The sequence below is a fragment of the Palaemon carinicauda genome, chromosome 1 (genome assembly GCF_036898095.1).
Source record: "Palaemon carinicauda isolate YSFRI2023 chromosome 1, ASM3689809v2, whole genome shotgun sequence".
Taxonomy (NCBI): Eukaryota; Metazoa; Arthropoda; class Malacostraca; order Decapoda; family Palaemonidae; genus Palaemon; species Palaemon carinicauda.
The window spans coordinates 213102225-213122307 of record NC_090725.1 but is presented as its reverse complement, the minus strand read 5'-3'; the positions used below and the strand labels follow the sequence as shown (position 1 = coordinate 213122307).

The window sequence follows — 20083 nt, the reverse complement described above, 5'->3', positions numbered from 1 at the left end:
ACTGAAATCTGACAGGATCTCAAGACGCCAACAGAAAAGAGTACTGGGCTCTCACCAGTTTGCAGCAGTAACAGACCCAGTGCTAAGAGCACAGCTAAAAGATGCGTCATGAGTCTGGAGACGATATGCATCAAATGCTCAAAGAGATCTACAAAGACCGATACCGACCTTACTACGATCACTTCTCAAGCTGTGGTTGAAGGTCAAGAGGCTAACGCAGACCGTTCCCTTACAACCACCTCCCCCATCGGTGACCATCCACACGGATGCCTCGACGAAAGGATGGGGAGGCAACTCCCATCAAAGGAAAGCCCAAGGAACTTTGTCATCTCTGTTCAAGACCTTTCACATCAATATTCTGGAGGCCATGGCAATCCTCCTTACACTGAAGAAACTATCCCCTCACAGATCAGCCCACATCAGGCTGGTCTTGGACAGCGAAGTGATAGTGAGATGTCTGAATCAACAAGGCTCGAGATCGCCCCACATCAACCATGTGATGTTGGCCATCTTTCGTTTAGCGAAAAAGAAGAGATGGCACTTATCGGCAGTTCACCTACAAGGGTTCCGCAATGTGATGGCGGACGCTCTATCCAGGCTAAAGCCGATAGAGTCAGAATGGTCCCTAGATGCAGACTCATTCTCCTTCATCTTAGAAAAAGTCCCGGAACTGCAGATCGACCTCTTCGCGACGAGCGACAACAAGAAACTACCTCAATATGTAGCCCCATACGAGGATCCTCTAGCAGAGGCGACGGACGCCATGTCCATCGATTGGAACAAATGGACCCGGATTTACCTGTTCCCTCCAACCAATCTCCTGCTGAAGGTCCTCAACAAGCTGAGATCCTTCAAAGGAACCGCAGCACTAGTGGCCCCCAAGTGGCCCAAGAGCAATTGGTTCCCTCTAGTGATGGAACTGAAGCTGAGGCTGGTCCCTCTACCGAACCCAGCTCTATCTCAACTGGTTCAGAAGTCGACTGTCTTCGCTTCATCACAGAGAACCCAAAACCTTCATCTCATGATTTTCTCGCCTTGGCAGTAAAGAAAAGATTTGGGATCTCAAAAGGCAGTATAGACTTCTTAGAAGAATAGAAGTCAAAGTCAACCAGAAGACAATACGAATCGTCTTGGAGAAAGTGGGTTGCTTTCGTTAAGGCCAAAAGGCCAAAAGAAATCCCAACAGATTTCTGCCTGTCGTTCTTCATCCACCTTCACGAACAAGGCTTGGCTGCCACCACGATAACTGCGAGTAAGTCAGCCTTGACTAGACCTCTTCTATACGCCTTCCAGGTGGACCTGGCGAACGAAATCTTTAACAAGATCCCGAAAGCATGCGCTAGACTTAAACCTGCAGCCCCTCCAAAGCCCATTTCATGGTCTCTGGATAGAGTCTTACACTATGCTTCAACCTTGAACAATGAAGATTGTTTTCTGAAGGATCTAACCCAAAAAGTGATTTTCCTGTTCACTATAGCCTCAGGGGCTAGAGTTAGTAAAATAGTAGCCCTATCAAGAGACAAGGACCATATTCAGATCACAGAAGTGGGAGAACAATCTCTTTCCTGATCCTACATTTCTCGCCAAAAACGAGCTACCCACCAAAATGTGGGGTCCCTGGAGAATCTGTCCTCTGAAGGAAGATGTCTCTCTATGTCCAGTAGAGTGTCTAAAGGTCTATCTTCGAAGAACTTCAGACTTCAGGGGAGGACAGCTCTTCAAAGGCGAAACCTAAGGATCGAACTTATCCCTAAAACAACTGAGGGCGAAGCTCACCTATTTCATTCGCAGAGCGGATCCTGATAGTACACTCACGTTTACGATCCGAGAAAAATTGCTTCCACACAATTTTTTTTCAGTATAAGGACTTTGAGCGTCTTCGCTCATACACTGGTTGGAAACCCTACAGAGTATTTTACAAACATTATGCGAAGCAAGTGCACGAACTCAAACATTTCATAGTAGCGGCAGGTAGTGTGGTAAAACCTGTCGTCTAGTGCTGCGATGACCAGTGAATTGATTGGGACTTATCAATTGGGTGACAAGGTTTGACACCTTCCAGTGCAATATCTTTTTATTAAGTGTCACCCTGATGACACTAGGACTGTTCATTTCTAGGTGCAGAATTATACGAATGATACTAGTGCCATGTGTACATAGTACAGTGTTGATAGTATCCAACATTTACAGTAAAAATTATCTTAATAGTTTTCTCATCTATTATGAGTGGCATTAACCCTTTTATTCCCTTTCAGGTAGAAAAACATTGTCTGTATATGTTGAATGTATAATTCTATTCTATGTTATATTACACATGTTGTTCTATTTATTCATTTATCGTAAATAAATGACTAAAAAGTGTAATTGCGTCTTATTTCGCCACACACGTAGCAAAAATAAAACGTAGCTGGAGTACTTTTACTTATTTTCCCAAGTAAAACTCATACTGATGGTACTGATGTATAAGAACAAATAGATCTGATTGATACTCATTTTGTTCCTACAAGTGTACAAACCTTGAGCCTCTTTTTGTCTAGCAAGACACTTCCCTGCAGGGGGCAGGAAGCACTAACATTGTTCCATGATTACAGTGAACCCTCGCTACTTCGCGGTTCGACAATCGCGGATTCACCACTTCGCGGGGTTTTCCCATAACCCATATATATATACATATCGCGGATTTTCCGGAAAATTCGAAAATACCGCGAAATCTGAAGATAACCAAATACGATATTTTGTTACCTGTAATTCCATTAATACTGTAATTATAGTAATATCTGCTCTTACTGATTGTTCATTGCATTACATATGATATATAATTCAGCACAGAAAGAAATAAAACACGAAAAGAGAATGTGATCATACGATAATTCAGTACGTAGTAAAATTAAATCGAACATGAAACGCAAATCAGATGCAGTCATACCATATTAGAATGGTGTGTACTGTAATGGATGTGCTTCTTTTCCATGAATCTTTTGTATGTATACGTACGTAGTACAGTACTGCATCCAATAATATTCTTTGTTGCAAAAATCACATTTCGAATAAGTACTGTAAGCGTACGAGAGAGAGAGAGAGAAAGAGAGAGAGAGAGAGAGAGAGAGAGGCGTAAAATAGCGTACGTACGTAAATTTTTATTATTATTGTTATTATTATTATTATTGTTGTTGTTGTTAATAAAATTATTATTGTTATTATTATTAATCATTATTATTATTATTATTACTGTACAGTATTATTATCATTATTTATTATTATTACGGTATTGTACTTAATCTACGTACGTTCAGTGTGCGCGGGACATCTTCTATGAGTAATCAACGCACCATAGTACTGTATAAGACGGGTTGTGATTGGTTCAAGCGCTGATAGATGACGAATCAAAACTCAAGTTTTGTTATCTAGCCTGTGATTGGTGTTTGGCCCGCATCTCCAACCCGCAGCATCAGAGTTCTCGCGGGACTGCATCGTTCACTTTCTCTTTCCGCGTATTGCTGAGTAGACGTTCTTAAGTTTGTGAAGTTGAATCTGTGCTGTGTGCGACTGTTTTAAGTTGAACTTTTTGTTGAACTTTCTGTTACAATGGCTCCCAAGCGTTCTGCTTCTAGTAAGGCTGGTAGTGAGCCTAAACGCCACCGAAGAATGATGACGATAGCTGAGAAGGTTACGCTTCTCGACATGTTAAAAGATGGTAGAAGTTACGCGGCCGCCGGCCGCCATTTTGGCATCAACGAATCCACCGTTCGCTACATCAGGAAGGACGAGGCGAACATTAGAAAGACTGCTGCAATCACCTTTAGCAGATCAGCGAAGCGAGTCGTTACAACGCGTAATAAAACGATCGTACGCATGGAAGGTGCTTTAGCTGTGTGGATTGCCGACTGTCGGAAGAAGAACATAGCGTTGGATACGAACACCATCCGAACAAAGGCTTTGAGCTTGTATGAGAATTTTGCGGCAAAGGAACCTCATGACGACGATGGCGACCATGCTGAAGAAGATGATGATGTAGATGATCCTCAACCAGGGACCTCCACTGATTCCCAGCGTCAGAAACAACGTTTTTCCGCCAGCAAAGGATGGTTCGCGAAGTTTCAGAAACGCTTCGCCCTGAAAAGCGTTTCCCTGCATGGGGAGTCTGCTTCCGCTGACACTGCCGCTGCTGAAACTTACGTGAACCAGACTTTCAAGAACATTATCGCTGAAGGTGGATACAAGCCGGAACAAGTGTTTAATATGGATGAAACCGGCTTGTTTTGGAAGAGAATGCCGTCGCGAACTTTCCTGTTCAAAGAGGAAGCCAAAGCCTCTGGCTTTAAGGCATTCAAGGATCGCGTTACCCTCGTGATGTGTGGCAATGCTGCTGGATTTTTGTTAAAGCCGGGGCTTATTTATAAGTCGAAAAATCCTCGCGCTTTGAAAAACAAAAATAAGAATCTCCTTCCCGTGTACTGGATGCATAATCAAAAGGCATGGATTACGAAGATGCTGACCTCCAACTGGTTCCACCAGTGTTTCATCCCGCAAGTCCATGAATATCTCTTAGAGAAGGGCTTGCCATTCAAGATCCTTCTCCTTATGGATAACGCTGGTGGACACGCAACTGACCTGTCGCGTGAGGGCGTTCAGGTTGAGTTCCTGCCACCCAACACCACGTCATTGATTCAACCAATGGACCAGGGGGTTATCAGGGCGTTCAAGGCCCTCTACACGAAGAATACCTTGGCGGACCTCGTTGCGTGTGTGGATGCTGCCCAAGATGACGAGGATGAAGACTTCAACTTGAAGGCGTACTGGCGGCAGTACACCATAGCCACGTGCCTGCAGAATATTCAAAAGGCACTTCAAGAGATGAAACCTGCAACTGTAAATGCGAGCTGGAAGAAGCTGTGGCCCGATATTGTTTACGACGACAAGGGATTTACTCCGTCGGAAATCCAACACTCTGCAATACGGAAATCTGTGCAGTTGGCTGCCATAATTGGGGGTGACGGGTTTGGCGACATGACGACTGAAGACGTCGACGAGTTGTTGGACTGCCATTCCCAGCCCCTAACTGACGCAGATCTCGAAGACCTGACGAAATCGGCAAGTGAGGAAGAGAGTGAGGGTACCCAGGAAGAGACCCAAGAAAATGTAGAAGAAACGGGCTTAACATTAGAACGGCTCGCCAAGTTCTGCAACCATATGAAGGAGGCGAAAGAAATGTTGCAAGAGTGGGACGAGGATATGGTTCGCGCGATGCAATTCTGCAACAAGGTCGATGACATCACGACTCCCTACAGGATGCTCTTGGATCGAAAAAAGAAGCAGCGGCAACAACTTCCGATCACAATGTTTTTTCAGCCTCGCAAAAAAGAGCCAGTTCCTCCTGCTAGTACGCCTTCGGAAGAAATTGAAGAAGTTGAAGAGGTGTCCCAGGAAAAGACACCTCCGTCTGAAGAGACGTAAAATACTATCATTGACTGCACAGTAGAACACATCATCAGCTTCATCATCATCATTTCTACTGTGCAGCAAATTCATCGCCATCGTCATTCAAGTTTTTCTGGAACTTCTTTCGTGGTGAGTACAGTAACAATCTTTATTTTTTACTTTAACCTGTTTTATAGTTTAGTACTGTACGTACTGTATGCATTAAGTTAAAGGGAAGGTTTTAAAAGTCTACATGTTGTAACCTATCATATTTTTTTTGTTTAAAATTTACATTTACGTACGTACAGTAAAACAATCTCTCTCTCTCTCTCTCTCTCTCTCTCTCTCTCTCTCTCTCTCTCTCTCTCTCTCTCTCTCTCTCTCTCTCTCTCAAATTGTTTTCCTGCTTTGCTACGTACAAGTACTGTATAATTTATATTTGTAAGGTAACATATTTTGTAAATGCTTTGTACTGTAAATACTGTATGTACTGTATCATTATTTATCACTATCATCATGCGTGTTAAATGCCTTGTTTGTTCTGAGCGTGGTTGTTTACTGAGCGTACACGCCGTCGTTTCAGGCGGCGTCATAAAGAAAAAGATTTCATTTGGAAGTCCTAAGAAAAATACGTAAACTAAAACATTGGTAATAAAAAAATCAACATACAGTACTGTATAATCAATATAATCGATGCAAAAACTAACCATACGTACATATATGTGTACACTAAATGAGTTTGTTTCTTCATTATGATCAGAGATGAACGTAAACAAAACATTGGTTGCCATTTTTTATCGTGCTTTTTAGGTGTTTAGGAAACACATGATATAAAATCGCCTTTAATATTTGTGCCTGTTTTAGTTTAGGGTGCTGTAGTACATGCATTAAGTGTTCTGTACATTACAGGGTGTAAAGGGTGGTTTGTTAACAGTACTACGTACAAGGGAAGGTTTTAAAAGTCCGAATATACATGTTAAATAAATAGGTAAATATGCTGTCACTACTTCGCGGATTTTCACCTATCGCGCCCGCGTCTGGAACCTATCTACCGCGATAAACGAGGGTTCACTGTACCGGTAATGACGTATAACGGTATCGTCATATCTTTCAGTGGTCTGGATGACCATATAAAAAGCTGACCCAAGGTTGAGGCACTTATACAAACCCACAAATACAGTACTTTCAAGTAATTCTTTGGTAAACTTCCATCAGGACGACATGGCTTGAGCCCAAAAAACGGATTTTGAAGCAAAGCGAAAAATCTATTTTTGGGCGAGATGGCCGTGTCGTCCTGATGGACCCACCCTCCTTTTCTAAGAAAAGGCTTAGGAAATATGCCCTCTCGAAACTACTATATCTGTAGCACCATTCTCAATGCTACAAGGAATGAGCGCCATCTTGGAGCCCTGTATTAGTAGGGGAGGAAGGGTAACTTTGATAACGGCTCCCCTTCAGTTTCGCCACTCTTCCCTCTCGAAGCAAAAACGCTATTCGGGGTGAAGATTGCCATGTGTCGTATCAAGATATACGTCCCCTGATATTATGCGATATCCTTAAGAGAGATTTTAAGGATACTCGCGCCAAGAGTTAGAATTCTGGAGACCTGTGGTCAATTCTCTGGGAGTATCACTGTAGCCAAATATCCCTTAGAAAGCTGTCTATAGGAAGCTTCCATCAGGACGACATAGCCATCTCACCCAAAAATAGATTTTTCGCTTTGCTTCAAAATCCGTTTTTTTTTTTTCCAGATCAATTTGACCTTCACCTTGGCCTACTAATGGCCTCTTTAAACACTAACCATTTAAGGAAGCTTGCTTCTACCTGATTTTTAAAAATGTTCCTGAAAAGTCAGGCAAACATCATTACACTGAGCAAGAACACGACCTGTGTAAAACTTTTTAGGTTTTTCTTTTCAATGAACTCTGCCCTTTTATGATAATGATATAGCATCTCCTTAATTTCTGCCATTGTCATAGTCGTAGCTATGTCCTCCTCTGCCTTGCCGTTAAAGAACTGTTCCTGAGCGACATTCACTTGTATGGTCTCCAACTCCTTTAGGTCATGTGTTGTAAACTTCTCTTGGTGCTCCTCGAGAAGCTCATTAATGTCGTCCTCATCAATGATCAGTCCCATGGACTTCCCGAGTGCAATGAGTTCCTCAACCTCACATTGCATAAAGGTTCAGGATCATTAACGGTTTCGGCTTTGGCTTCGAATTGAGATAGGCCTACGTCGAATCCATTGAAATCTCATACGGAGACAACATCAGGCCACAGCTTCTTTCCCAAAGAATTCAAGGTGCACCTCGAAACCTCCTGCCAAGTTTGATTCATAAGTCCGAGGCATATCATAATATCAAAATGCTCCTTCTAAAATCCATGCAGGGTGAGGTTTGTGTTATTGGTGATTTTGAAATATAGAGCTTCTTGAAGTCCAAAATCATTTGATGGTCCATGGGCAGGAGGAGAGGGCTTGAGGTTAGGTAGAATGTAGAGAACCTTTATAAAGGAATATTCCAAAAGGATATCTTTCTCGAGGCCAGGAGGATGAGCGAGGGCGTTGTCTAACACAAGCAGATATTTCAGATGGAGGCGTTTCTCTTCCAAATACTTTTTACTGTCGGACGAAAACAGAGGTTTACCCACGCGGCAAAGAACAGTCGTGTTACCCAGCCGTTTGCATTAGTCCTCGACACTACCGGAAGCTTCTCCTTGAACACTTTGTGGGACTTGAAGGCTCAAGGAGTCTCCGATTGATAAACCAGTAGAGGCTTGACCTTAAAATCTCCACTGGCATTTGCAGAGTGCAATGGTGAGTCTGTTCATCATAAGCTTATGCCCAGGCAGTTTCTTCTCTTCCACTGTGATGTAGGTGCAATGAGGCATCCCCCCCCCACAAAAAAAAAAAAAAAAAAAAAAAAAAGCCCAGTTTTGTCCCGGTCGAAGACTTGCTGGGGAGTGTAGCCTTCCTGGAGAATCAACTTGTTGAACATCTTAACAAAGGCTTTGGCAACTTTCATGTCCGAGCTGGCAGCCTTCCCACGCCGCACCACCAAATGAATGAGAGACCATCTGTTGAATTTTTCAAACTTTGGGGGGTGCCTGCTGCAATGTCCTTTCTCCTAGGTCGTCTTCGGCCTGAGCATGCACAAGATCACCAAAAATGGCGCCGGCCTTGTGGAAGATTATTGTCTCGGTGATCATGTCTCCAGCAATTTCCTTGTCCTTAATCTAGAGAAGTAGTCTCTCCATCTCATCACAGACGTGGGTCCTCTTTCTTGAAAAGACAGTGACAGAAAAGAAGGTGTTGCTGCTTTGATCGCTTCCTTCTGCTCAAGGATGGTACCTATCGGTGATTAATTTCTGCCATATTATTTAGCGATCACACTAACTGCATGCCAGCCTCATATTTCTTGATTATCTCAACCTTTGTCTCTATAGAATGCATTCTATTATTATTTCTTTGAACATCAATAACATTCTTGGGACCCATGGCTAATACTGTAAGAGTTAAATAGAGCAACAAGATAACTATAAGTACGAAAGCTAAATCATCACCATGAATTCAATGTGAATGATAGTGCTGCCGAAACAAAATGGTCGACGAGTGCCAATACATACCTAGATGCAGGAAAAGATGCTGACCAATAGGAAAGCAGGATCTTGCTGTGGTAACTAGTATCAGGGTAGGGAGATAACCAATGGAAGAGAAGGACGATGGTGGAGAGTTTATAGTTTTGCGGAGCATTAATTTTAAAACTATTTTTTCGGAGGCTGGGTGAATCTTGTTTCATATCATGAGGGGTTTTTCATTATAAAAGGCAAAAAAATCTTTGCATCTCTTTTCATATCGTGAATTTTTTGTATACAGAAACTTTCATATCTAGAAGTAATACTGTATTCAATCATTTCTAATTACTCTGATGTTGGAAAAACACCCATCGCCAAAAATTTAACATTCAACATCCAACAAGGGATGAAACAGAATAAAATTTTTGGAGAAGAATTTTGCAATGAGTTTCAATAAGGCCTGGAATTGGGATTTTTCAGTACACTCCAAATCACTATCAACCTCACCATCCTGATTTTGGAGAAAAAAAAAAAAAAAACTATTGATTTATCTCCTGCACCTGCACAAGACACATGAGGTTAACGACTCATTTCAAAGCCTATACTTATACCTTTAAGAGGTAATAGACAGAAAATTATACCACTACTCAGTATTCGAAAACAGACAGCAGTCGAACTTACATTTGAAGTTACTTGGCTACTGTCAGCTGTATCATGATGCAACCATTCATCAGCCTAAACAGGTGTTGCTAAAGGGATATTGAAAAAATGTGAACCTGGCACTAAAGAAGTACTGTAATACAATACGCCACATTATTAATGACAACACAAAAAGGTTGCTTATCATCAGCAATTAATCCAGCGGAAAGCTGGATGTTTGGGTACAAACTCTTAACACTGACTTATCTCTCAAAATACAATGGTATAAAAAAAAAGATGCTGGATTGCAGAAAGGAGAAGGTTTCCCAATAAAAGGACCTGGACCAAATAAAGACATCAATGATTGCATGGAAGCAATTGAGTCCAAATTAGACTGTGCAGTAAATTCTGAATATCAGGTTTTTAAGTCACATTGCTGGCCCCAACATGTGACACAAATGGATTGATGCTATTTACCCTCTAGTAATAGCCTATTTGAAAATTCAACACACAAAAATATTTTAAACTAATTAAACTGATTAAATTAAAACTAGCACTAGAAAATTCTAGGTAAATACTAAATCTGGAAAACTGTAGGAGTGAATGATCGATGAGAATACCATGAGAATGCCATACAACACCATGTACTACTCAATATTACACTAAGAGGGTAAGGCTACTGGAGTGAGGGAAATTGATAGAAATCGATACGAGCAAGCTTCGAGGATAAAGCCACATGAACTGCAGGTGAATTTCATAGCAATAATTAAGAGGAAATAAGCACCAAAAACTAATTTCATTACCACTCTGATAACAAAGGCCCACACATAACATACTTTATAATAAAAATTTTACCTATACAGTACACCTTCATAAAATAATTACCTTGCGGTCTAAGGTCCTTCTGTCACCATAAAAATCTAAAGCTTCTTGTGCTAGGAGTTTTGACCTGCAATGCAGAAGGTAGCAACAAATCATTACACCTGTCCGTCCCTGAAATAGAAACAGAAATTAATGTCAATGTTACATTGGTATTAACCATGTAAGAGTGGTACTTACGGTACTTCAATCAATTTGTTAAGTTCAGATCATCCAACCACACAGATCTTTTGACAACTTACTTATATGGATAATTCTAATACAGAAAATTTAATCAAAACATGTTATTTCAATCTACATACATACTTATTTTTCAACATAAAATTTTATCATATGCACCTTTCATGGACAAGTAAGACAACCATAGTTTCCGTGATTATACAACAAAATAGCTAGTCCCATAATGGCTAGTTCCAAAATAGCTGGTTCAAAACAGCTAGTTTCAAATTAGCTAGCATACCAAAAAGTGTTTCAAAATAGCTGACATATCAAAAGAGCTATTTTAAAAATAACAAATTTGTATCTTTCCTAGTATACAAACCTGGAGCTATTTATAGGGGTATACTTTCGGCGTAGCTGAAAGACCAGCCATGATAATTTTAGTGAAGGATAACTACCCCATCCGCTAGTTAGCGGGTGGGGGGTGGGGTAGACTGGCTACCCCGCTCACTCACACCTCTCGGCTGAGTAACCACTTTGCTTTATGGCAGGACTTCTCGGGGGACAGGGTGGCAGGCCAATTTGTATAAATAGCTCCAGATTTGTATACTAGGAAAAATATAAATTACTTACAAATTTGTTCTTTTCCAGCGTAAATACAAACCCTCTGCTATTTATAGGGGTGACTTCCTCTTAGGAGGGAGGAAGTCCTCACCAACTGACCTTGGTTATGACCCGGGGTCCTCTCTATTTCGATCTGAGATCAATAGTAGAAGGAACCCTACCCTCGCTAAAATCAAGTGCCGATATGAGGTAATGCACTGATAGCGGCCTGTAGAAGCTTGTGTGTGAGTGGAACTAACAGCGTGGCTTGTCTTTAACATAGGAACTTTAGTACAAAATCTATTGTTCTTAAGAATATCCAATACCCTCCCTCAAAAAGGTATTGGGGACATAAAGTATTATTCTATACTTAGGAGGTACAAGGGAAATGAGTCTTACCTGCAGCGAGGTGAGGTCAGCTATGCTGAGACTTGTGGAGCTGTTTTCCCCAGAGGGGAGGAGGTGAAAGTCATTCTTACTCATTCACCCCCAGACTAATTCGGGTAACCTCGGCCCTAAACCCTCTGCCTGAGGTGTTCAGAACATTTGTTGTGAGACCACCACAGGACCGATGGAAAAGGTCTCCATGTTCCTGTGGGTTACATCTTTGCAGGTAGTGGGCCCTGAAGGTCGATCGACGCTTCCACATGCCCACTTACGGTATCTGCGCCACAATGTAGTTTCTTGAACACCAGGGATGTAGCAACGACACTGACGTTACAAGCTCTGGGTCTTAGGATGGAGGAGGGTCTAGATTGACAGCAACCTCAATAGCCTTCCAATCCCAGAGGAGAAGGAAATCCTTGTGATCCTCCTCTTGACCTTCCCCGTGCTGGTCAACAGTGCCAGCACACGGGGGCGAGCTGGTGTCGTTCTTTAAGGTAACACCACAGACTCCTCACTGGGTAAAACGCCAGTTAAAGGGTCTTTGGTTACCGAACAAAGACTCGCTATCCGAAATGGGCTGCACCTAGGGTACAGTACACTCTGATTTTGAGTCTTGGCAATCAACTCAGGGATGCCCCTGAGGATTACTTCTCCCCATCTCCTAGAGTAGGAGACATCAGAAGATGGATCACACAACACACTAACTCTCTTGGTCAAAGCCCAAGGGAGTATAAAGGGCCGTCTTCCATGTAAGGAAGCGATCTGCTGCCTGGCATAAAGGTTCGTAGAGAGGGGCCTTCAGGGACTGAAAGACCCGAACCGCATTCCCAGGAGGAGGTTGAGATACGACGGGGGACAAGTTATTGAGATACGACGGGGGACAAGTTATCTCAAACTTTGTATAAGTAAAGGCATCAATGGGAGAGAATCCCCTGCCATGACATCAGTCACAAAGGACCAAACACTTCGCCTGGAAGACCGACACTGAAAAGTGTCTGAGGTGCCTAGACATCTTTTCCGTAACTCGTTGCGAAAGGCCTCACTGAGAGAGGAGGTATAGGACCATTCCAGATGTGAAATTGATGCAATGCTACGGCTTTGGAAAGTGTTGGCATGTGGCTGCTTGGATGATCATGTCGTGGAGGAAGATCCCTCGGAACTAAATCGGGAGCTGCAGAAAGTCCGGGAACCATTCTGCGGGATGCAATACCAAAGCTATTGGAGTCATTGATAAGATCTTGCTTATCCTGACTTGGCTGAGGACTTTTTCACCAGACCAAATGGGAGGAAAAAGCATACACCTCTAAGCTGCCTCACCAATCTTGGAGTATCATCTTGTTCGAGGGACTGGTAAACGGTCGAGCGGGAGCCTGAAATTCAGGGCCGTTGCGAGCATGAACATAGTCGGGAGCCTCACAAAGTTAAGACTTTGTTGGATACAAGATGATTCAAAGACACTAGGAGCCCACTATCTGAGTGGTCTGTTCTATCTGCAAGCACATTCCTGTACCAGTTATGACGCGAGCGGAAGGGGGCACCTAGCTCTCCTCTGTCCATCTGAGGCTTCCTACTGCTAGATGGTCCTTTAAGAGGTAAATGCTGGTACCTTTCTGAACCGGACCAACGGACGAGGATGGAATGGTGCGGCATATGCCACACCCCCCCCTCTTTTGATGCATTAAAGAGAGCATCAGATCCAGAGGGGAGACGAGAAGATAGGCCTCTTTGAAAAAGCACTCGTCTGCCACCCACCATCTGCGGTTCGTCCAGCGGGGGGGATTGCATAGCAATAAACACATCTCGAGGTGATCTGAGACATGCAACTATTTGCACATTCTTGCAATGAAGGGGAGGAGCCTGTCCACCTTCCAACTGCTGCCAATCTAGTGTGGTTGGCCGAATGAGACCGATACCCAACGGTAAAGCATTTCATCAGTACAGCTTATGTTATAAGAGCGAATCTCCATAGAGATCGCCTTCTGCACAGGAGACCAGACGGTAATTACCGAACGCATCCAACCAACCCCATGAAGAGATTGAGACGTATCTTCAATCAATTGTTGGATGGGCAATAAGCATAAGTCTACTACGGAGTAGTAACACCGAACTGTGAGCGTGACAAGCATACATGCGTAACTCAACTTAAAATTCGTGTCCAGAACTCAGTTGGAGAATGTTGAAAACGTTTGTAACGGAGATTCCTCATTCTTAGGACGAAAACGTTCGTACTTCTCCGTCTCCGATCAGTAAAATAGCATTTGTTTTGAATGTTCCTTACAAGGGGACAGATATGCTTATTAAAAGTTTCCGGTCAGAGTCATTGTAGGAAACTAAGACTTCCGATCGGAAGAAAGGAAAAAGTGCCTATAAGATGGCAGAACGTAAATGCCGTATGTCTGGTTACAGGAAAATAGCAAGGTAATGTACTGAATAACCTGGTTTCAGAAAGGGATATAGCTATACAACTTAATAAAACAGAGTTCTAATTGCAAGATGTATATAGCCCTTATTGGCAGAAAGCTCATATGTATTTGTCCATCTGCACTAGCACATGCGTAATCTCTGCCTCCAAAAAACGTTTGCAACGAATACGGCTGCGGGAATAATGTATGTGCGACGAACTACAACATTAATGCCCAAGGAATTTTTTATCATTGACTAGCTGTAATAATTTTTTGAATGAAAGCACACGTTCTCAAACAAAATATACAGTTATAGAAGCGATCATTTCTCCCTTGGTTTACCCCTCCTCTTTCTGGGAGGGGCAAGCCAGCATTCATACACAGACATGGATGTCTGGTTCCCTGTGGGCGGGGTTTGAAACGTTCGTAACCTAATGACAAGCTGCCCAGGCTGTTGCTATCGTTCTAAACCGTAAGCTAACACTGTTCATTTGGGACTAATTGTTCGAGACAATAACCCTGTTAGGGTAGAATAAAAAGTTTCAGATATCGTGTAAAACGATAAGTCGTTGTACCCAAGGTACAATGACGGAAGTGACTGACTCAATCAAACGGTGCATCCCAAGTTTATGACAACAACCTCACGGTTTTGTCTTGGGTTGAGCACATGCTCCGGGAAGGCTTACGGCCTGTATGAAGTTTTAACAATACACGTTGAAGTTCTGTAAAACTTCTCAGGAACGAGTGTCTCCCGAATAGGGTGAAGTCTCGTATGTGGGGGATTGCTTCAACAAGACCACACATAGATTGCCATCGACCACTTACCCGAAGGAGTTGCCATCGAACGCTTTCTCGCTAGCGTGAAAACTACCGTCTAATTCAGGCAAGGCTTGCCAGGGGAAATGAACTGGAATGAAAAGAATTTTCCGTTTTCCACTAATTTCTGCCTCGACAGTTAAGGGTTTATCAATGACGAGAAAATATCACGAGCCGCCTGGTAACCCAACCACTCGAAGTGGGAGGGTGGAGGGAAGATGACGGTGGTAGCCTAGCTTACATAGTGGTCAGCTGGGAGTGTAGAGTGACGTAACAAGTCGCGCTACGCTGGAAGATACATCCCCCATCCCGTAGGGGGGGAGGTCGACCATAGTTATCAAAAAAAACTCTGGATTGCGGGAATCGAGAGATTCGGCGCAACGAGAACCAAGAGGTTCTGAATTTATTTGGTGAATTCCTTTTTAACGCTGTTCTGTGCTTGGGGGGGGGGAGGGGAATGTGGCAATGGCCCCCTTACCGCACGATGTCTGACAGCCTCGCGCGGGGGAGGGTATTGATGATTGTGCTAGGGAGCGCGCTGGCGCTCGCGCTATGGGGAATACCCGGGGGTCGCGCGTGAGAGACTGTCGAAGCGCTGATGCGGGCGTGCGGGAATACCCTGGGCTCGCGTGCAGGAGACAGCTGAAAACGCGCGCGCGAGCGGATGAGACTTCATAGAGTGCGCAGGAATCATATTGATGTGCAGAATCAGAATGAAGAGCCCGTGTGGACCAGAATGTTGGAGCGTGCTGCATCGCGTAGGAGTTTGTTGGAGTGCGCGGCAATCAATCGGCGTGCGCAGAAGACCATCGGTGCACGCGAGCGCGCAGGACTATTGGCACGCGGGTGGGAGACCATGGCAGGTCAGCAGGTCTAGGAGAAGGCTGGTCTAATCAGGAACAATCCTCCGAAGAGGGGTCTCTATGAGTAGCCTCTCTCGCGAACGAGAGAGGTAAACACTTCATAGAAGAGACTTGAAGACACTGGTGATGGTGCCCCTTAGGGCCGTTGGATCAGCAAGCTGATCTATAAGGAGCAATCCTCCGAAGAGGAGTCCTTAAGAGTGGCCTCCCTTGTGAACGAGAGAGATCACCAGACTGATCCTGCAGCTGCTTAGCCCCTGAGCAAAGCTGCAGGTGCGACCACTCAGCCCCAAGAGCATAGCCACCTGAAGTTTTCATGCGCCCAGCCTTGCACCCACTCAGCTCCTTGAGCATGGTTACAAGTGCGGTCGCTCAGCACCAAGAGCATAACCGCCTGAGGACCAGGAAAACCCATCCAGGAAAATTAAGGTATGAGAAGTTCCCCCTCTGCAGAGGGAAGCTCTCATACCTGGGAAGGGAACCTCCCTCGGAAGGGAAGTTACCTACCCCTGGAGGCGAATCTCCTTAGCGTTCTAAGATGAACTGAAGAGTTGACAGTTTTCAGGGGAGGACTTCTAAGAGAAGGGATAACGCCCATGACGATGTCCTAGAGAGACGGCAGCGACAGCACTCCCCCCGAGCACAAACAGGACAGCTCTGCTTCGTTGGCACACTTTAGTCAAACAAAGAAAAAACTGCATAATTAACTGGGAAAATGAATTTAAATAATTATTTAACAGAAATTCCCCCAGGAGGAACTCCGAAGAGTAACCCAGAGGGAAAAGCAAAACATAAGAATTAAAAATTAAGTATGCGCCCTCCTCCCCCACTGACATTCACGGGAGAAGGGGGAGGGCGGAAAACTGTAACAAAAACAGAATTATAACAGAATTTTAACTATGTAATTCATCTATGAATGATCACAAATAGTAAGAACCACTAAACCCCGAAGGGAAGTGTTCTCCACAGAGAAGCTGAAAAGTTAAAAAAACAATTAGATTTCATTAAAAATAATCGAGACAAACGGAATAGCAACCCAACCCGCAACGGGAAAGGAGCTTCCGTAATAGTACGTAGTAGTAGTAGCAAGGGGTGAACGACCTCAAGTAGAGAGAGAGACCATAGGCAAATTAAACTCCCACATTCCCTTCACTGAAAATCCAAGTTCCCCGTAGGAAAGGAGGAACAGGGAAGATAAGAGATGAATGAAGAAAGTCCAGCGATGACGATTCCCCGCGGCGGCCGAGTTAACGGAAAAGCCGAAGGAAAAACCGATGGACCAAGAGGGAGAGGCCGTACCCCACAACGTGGAACCGAGGTGGCCTAGCACTAAGCCGGTGACGTTGTCGTACACTACACACACAGCACAAACACTGAAATGAAAACTTACTACATTTCTATACACAAACATATACATAAACATAAAGAATGTTTATATATGTATCACAAGTATAAGAAAAAGTAAAAAGACAAAAAGCATTAATGGCTGTCAAAGAGGCGAGGGTGAAAGCGGACACGTCCAATCACCATCTGAGCCAAAGTAAAAGTGAGCTTACCACACAGGTGTGTGAGGGGGGAGGGTAGCTAACTACCCTCCCTACCCCCGCTAACTAGCGGTGGGGTAGTAAATCCTCGTTAAAATTTTAATGGCTCGTCCTTTCAGCTACGCCGAGAGTAATACCCCCACTTTAAATAGCGTGGTTTGTATTCCAGTTACGGAACAAATATATATATACATATGTATGTATATATATATATATACAGTATATATATATATATATATATATATATATATATATATATATATATATATATATATATATGTATGTATGTATGTACGTATATACAGTCATACCTCTCTTCACGAAAGACTCTGCTTAAAAAATTTTGAAGCTGCGAAACGAGATACTAATAATTCTATAACTAACTTTACGAAAAATGTTTAATTTTGAGAAAAGAGATTTGTCAGCCAGGCAGAGAGTAGACTAGTCACCCATCACAAATAGTTCAAGAAAATGGGTTTCGACAACAGAAAATGTAGCTGTAGACAATAATAGGAGTAACTAGAATAGTACATCACATATGGAACTGTACATTTAGTATATGTGCACTATTGTAATGTATTTAACAGTGAACCCTCGCTACTTCGAGGTTCGACCATCGCGGATTCACCACTTCGCGGGTTTTTTCCATAACCCATATATATATACATATCGCGGATTTTCCGGAAATTTCGAAAATACCGCGAAATCTGAAGACCCCCAAATACGATATTTTGTTACCTGTAATTCCATCAATACTGTAATTAGTAATATCTGCTCTTACTGATTGTTCATTGCATTACATATGATATATAATTCAGCACAGAAAGAAATAAAACACGAAAAGAGAATGTGATCATACGATAATACAGTACTGTATACAGTACGTAGTAAAATTAAATCGAACATGAAACGCAAATCAGATGCAGTCATACCATATTAGAATGGAGTAAGGCTGCTGATGGCTACTATACTACAAATGTAATGGATGTGCATCTTTTCCATGATTCTTTTATATGTATACGTACGTAGTACTGCATCCAATAATATTCTTTGTTGCAAAAATCACATTTCGAATAAGCGTACGAGAGAGAGAGAGATAGAGAGAGAGAGAGAGAGAGAGAGAGAGAGAGAGAGAGAGAGACACATCCTACAAAAGAATAAAATAGCATACGTAAAGCTATTACGTGTATTATTATTGTTATTATTATTATTATTGTTGTTCTTGTTAATAAAATTATGATTGTTATTATTATTATCATTATTATTATTATTACAGTACTGTACTGTATTATTATCATTATTTATTATTATTATTTCTGGGCTCCGACCTGTGCCGCGCAGTGAAATACTCCTAGAGAGCACTATTTCTAAGGAATATAACTGCTATATATTACCAGAGAAAAAAAGCATAGGAATGCCAGGTTGAACCCAGCTCGCTCACCTATATAAGGTGTCGGTATAAAATACTGGGGCGTGATAATTCACAACCAGAGGTCTCGCACTATTTAGATATCTCCTCTTCAAAATCCCCGCCACAGCGAGGTGCCGTTCAACACTACTACCACTAACCCAACCCACACCAGTGACGTCACTCCTTTATAGCACTTGTTGTTATTAAGTCCAAAATGTTTTTTTCTCGTGTTTATCCTTGGATTTATCATTATTTTATAATCGATGGCCGATTCCCATGATACCCCATCGAAGTTAAGTACTTTATCCATGAATGTTAGCGAGATTGGGCAGTGTAACCTCTGTTTTTATTAATGGAGAAGTGTTTATATATGAACGGCGTCCCCGTTCTTACCGTTCATGGTTCGGTTCTGCCCTTTTTTCTCGTTAGTTCGTCAGTCATTAATATTTGTTCGAACTTTTAGGAGTTTTTTCCTTACATTTATATAGTACACCGTCTTTATGCTTTCATCTAGCATTAATTTTATGTTATCCTATGATATCAGAGTTAGCGTTTCATCAAGGAGTAGGTTATGTTGGTATGCCTGCATTCGTGCATGTTGGTGGATTGCGTCACCTTTGAGATTGTTTCGCTAGTTCTAGGAAGACGACCATCTCACTTATTATTATTAAACATTTTAGTTTTATTTCGTACGCTCCACCTAGTTTTACATTTGGTTCGAGTGGGACTCTCGCGTATTTTGTTGTTTTTACTGTTCGATCTACCGCTTCAGTAACTAGGTTGGTACCCCTGCTTTCCATCTGCTGATGGCGTCATGCTCCTCCCTTACCACTCGCCCGAGTCCCTCTCTCGCCATATTATTTCTGAATGCCTAACCTTACTTACGTGATTTCGCTTTTAATTCATTAATTATTTTTATGTATTTGTGCATTGATATTATATTTATTGCTTTACTCCGTTATGATCATATTTTTGGGATTTTCATGTCATGTTGAGGGGATCTCCAGTTGGTAGCCCTGTCTACCACTACGCACTGGTGATTCCCCGGTACCATACCCCCCCCCCCACAGGTTGGGGAGGCTATTCCATCCCCCCCCCTCCTCCAGTGTACACCCTTCCTCTCACTCGATGGTTGTTGGTTATGACATACGGGTCAAGTATGCTTGTTCCTCAGTCTTCCCTCAACGTTCCGACATATTGAGGACTGAGTGTACCCACGGGGTGTGACTTAGTCTCATTCATTCATACCGGGCGGTTTCGTCTCCTCCCCTCCCGTCGCCCCGATTGGCCATCGGTCGGGGGAGGGGGAGGGCCGGGACCACCGGGGACTATCACACGTGATTAGTCGGTATGACTGCACCTTGGTGTAACTTTTGCTTTTAGCTATGGT

General features: G+C 42.9%; 1 protein-coding gene across 9 annotated transcripts in view; it reads right to left on the bottom strand.

Annotated features, from left to right (window-relative positions):
* LOC137653925 (phosphatidylinositol 3,4,5-trisphosphate 3-phosphatase and dual-specificity protein phosphatase PTEN-like) overlaps positions 1–20083 on the bottom strand; it is a 487265-nt gene that overhangs the window by 336033 nt on the left and 131149 nt on the right. For all 9 annotated transcript variants that reach the window (XM_068387566.1, XM_068387584.1, XM_068387557.1 and 6 more), the window contains exon 4: positions 10515–10622. In XM_068387566.1, the coding sequence (XP_068243667.1) occupies positions 10515–10622 (108 nt within the window). The remainder of the gene's footprint in view (positions 1–10514; positions 10623–20083) is intronic.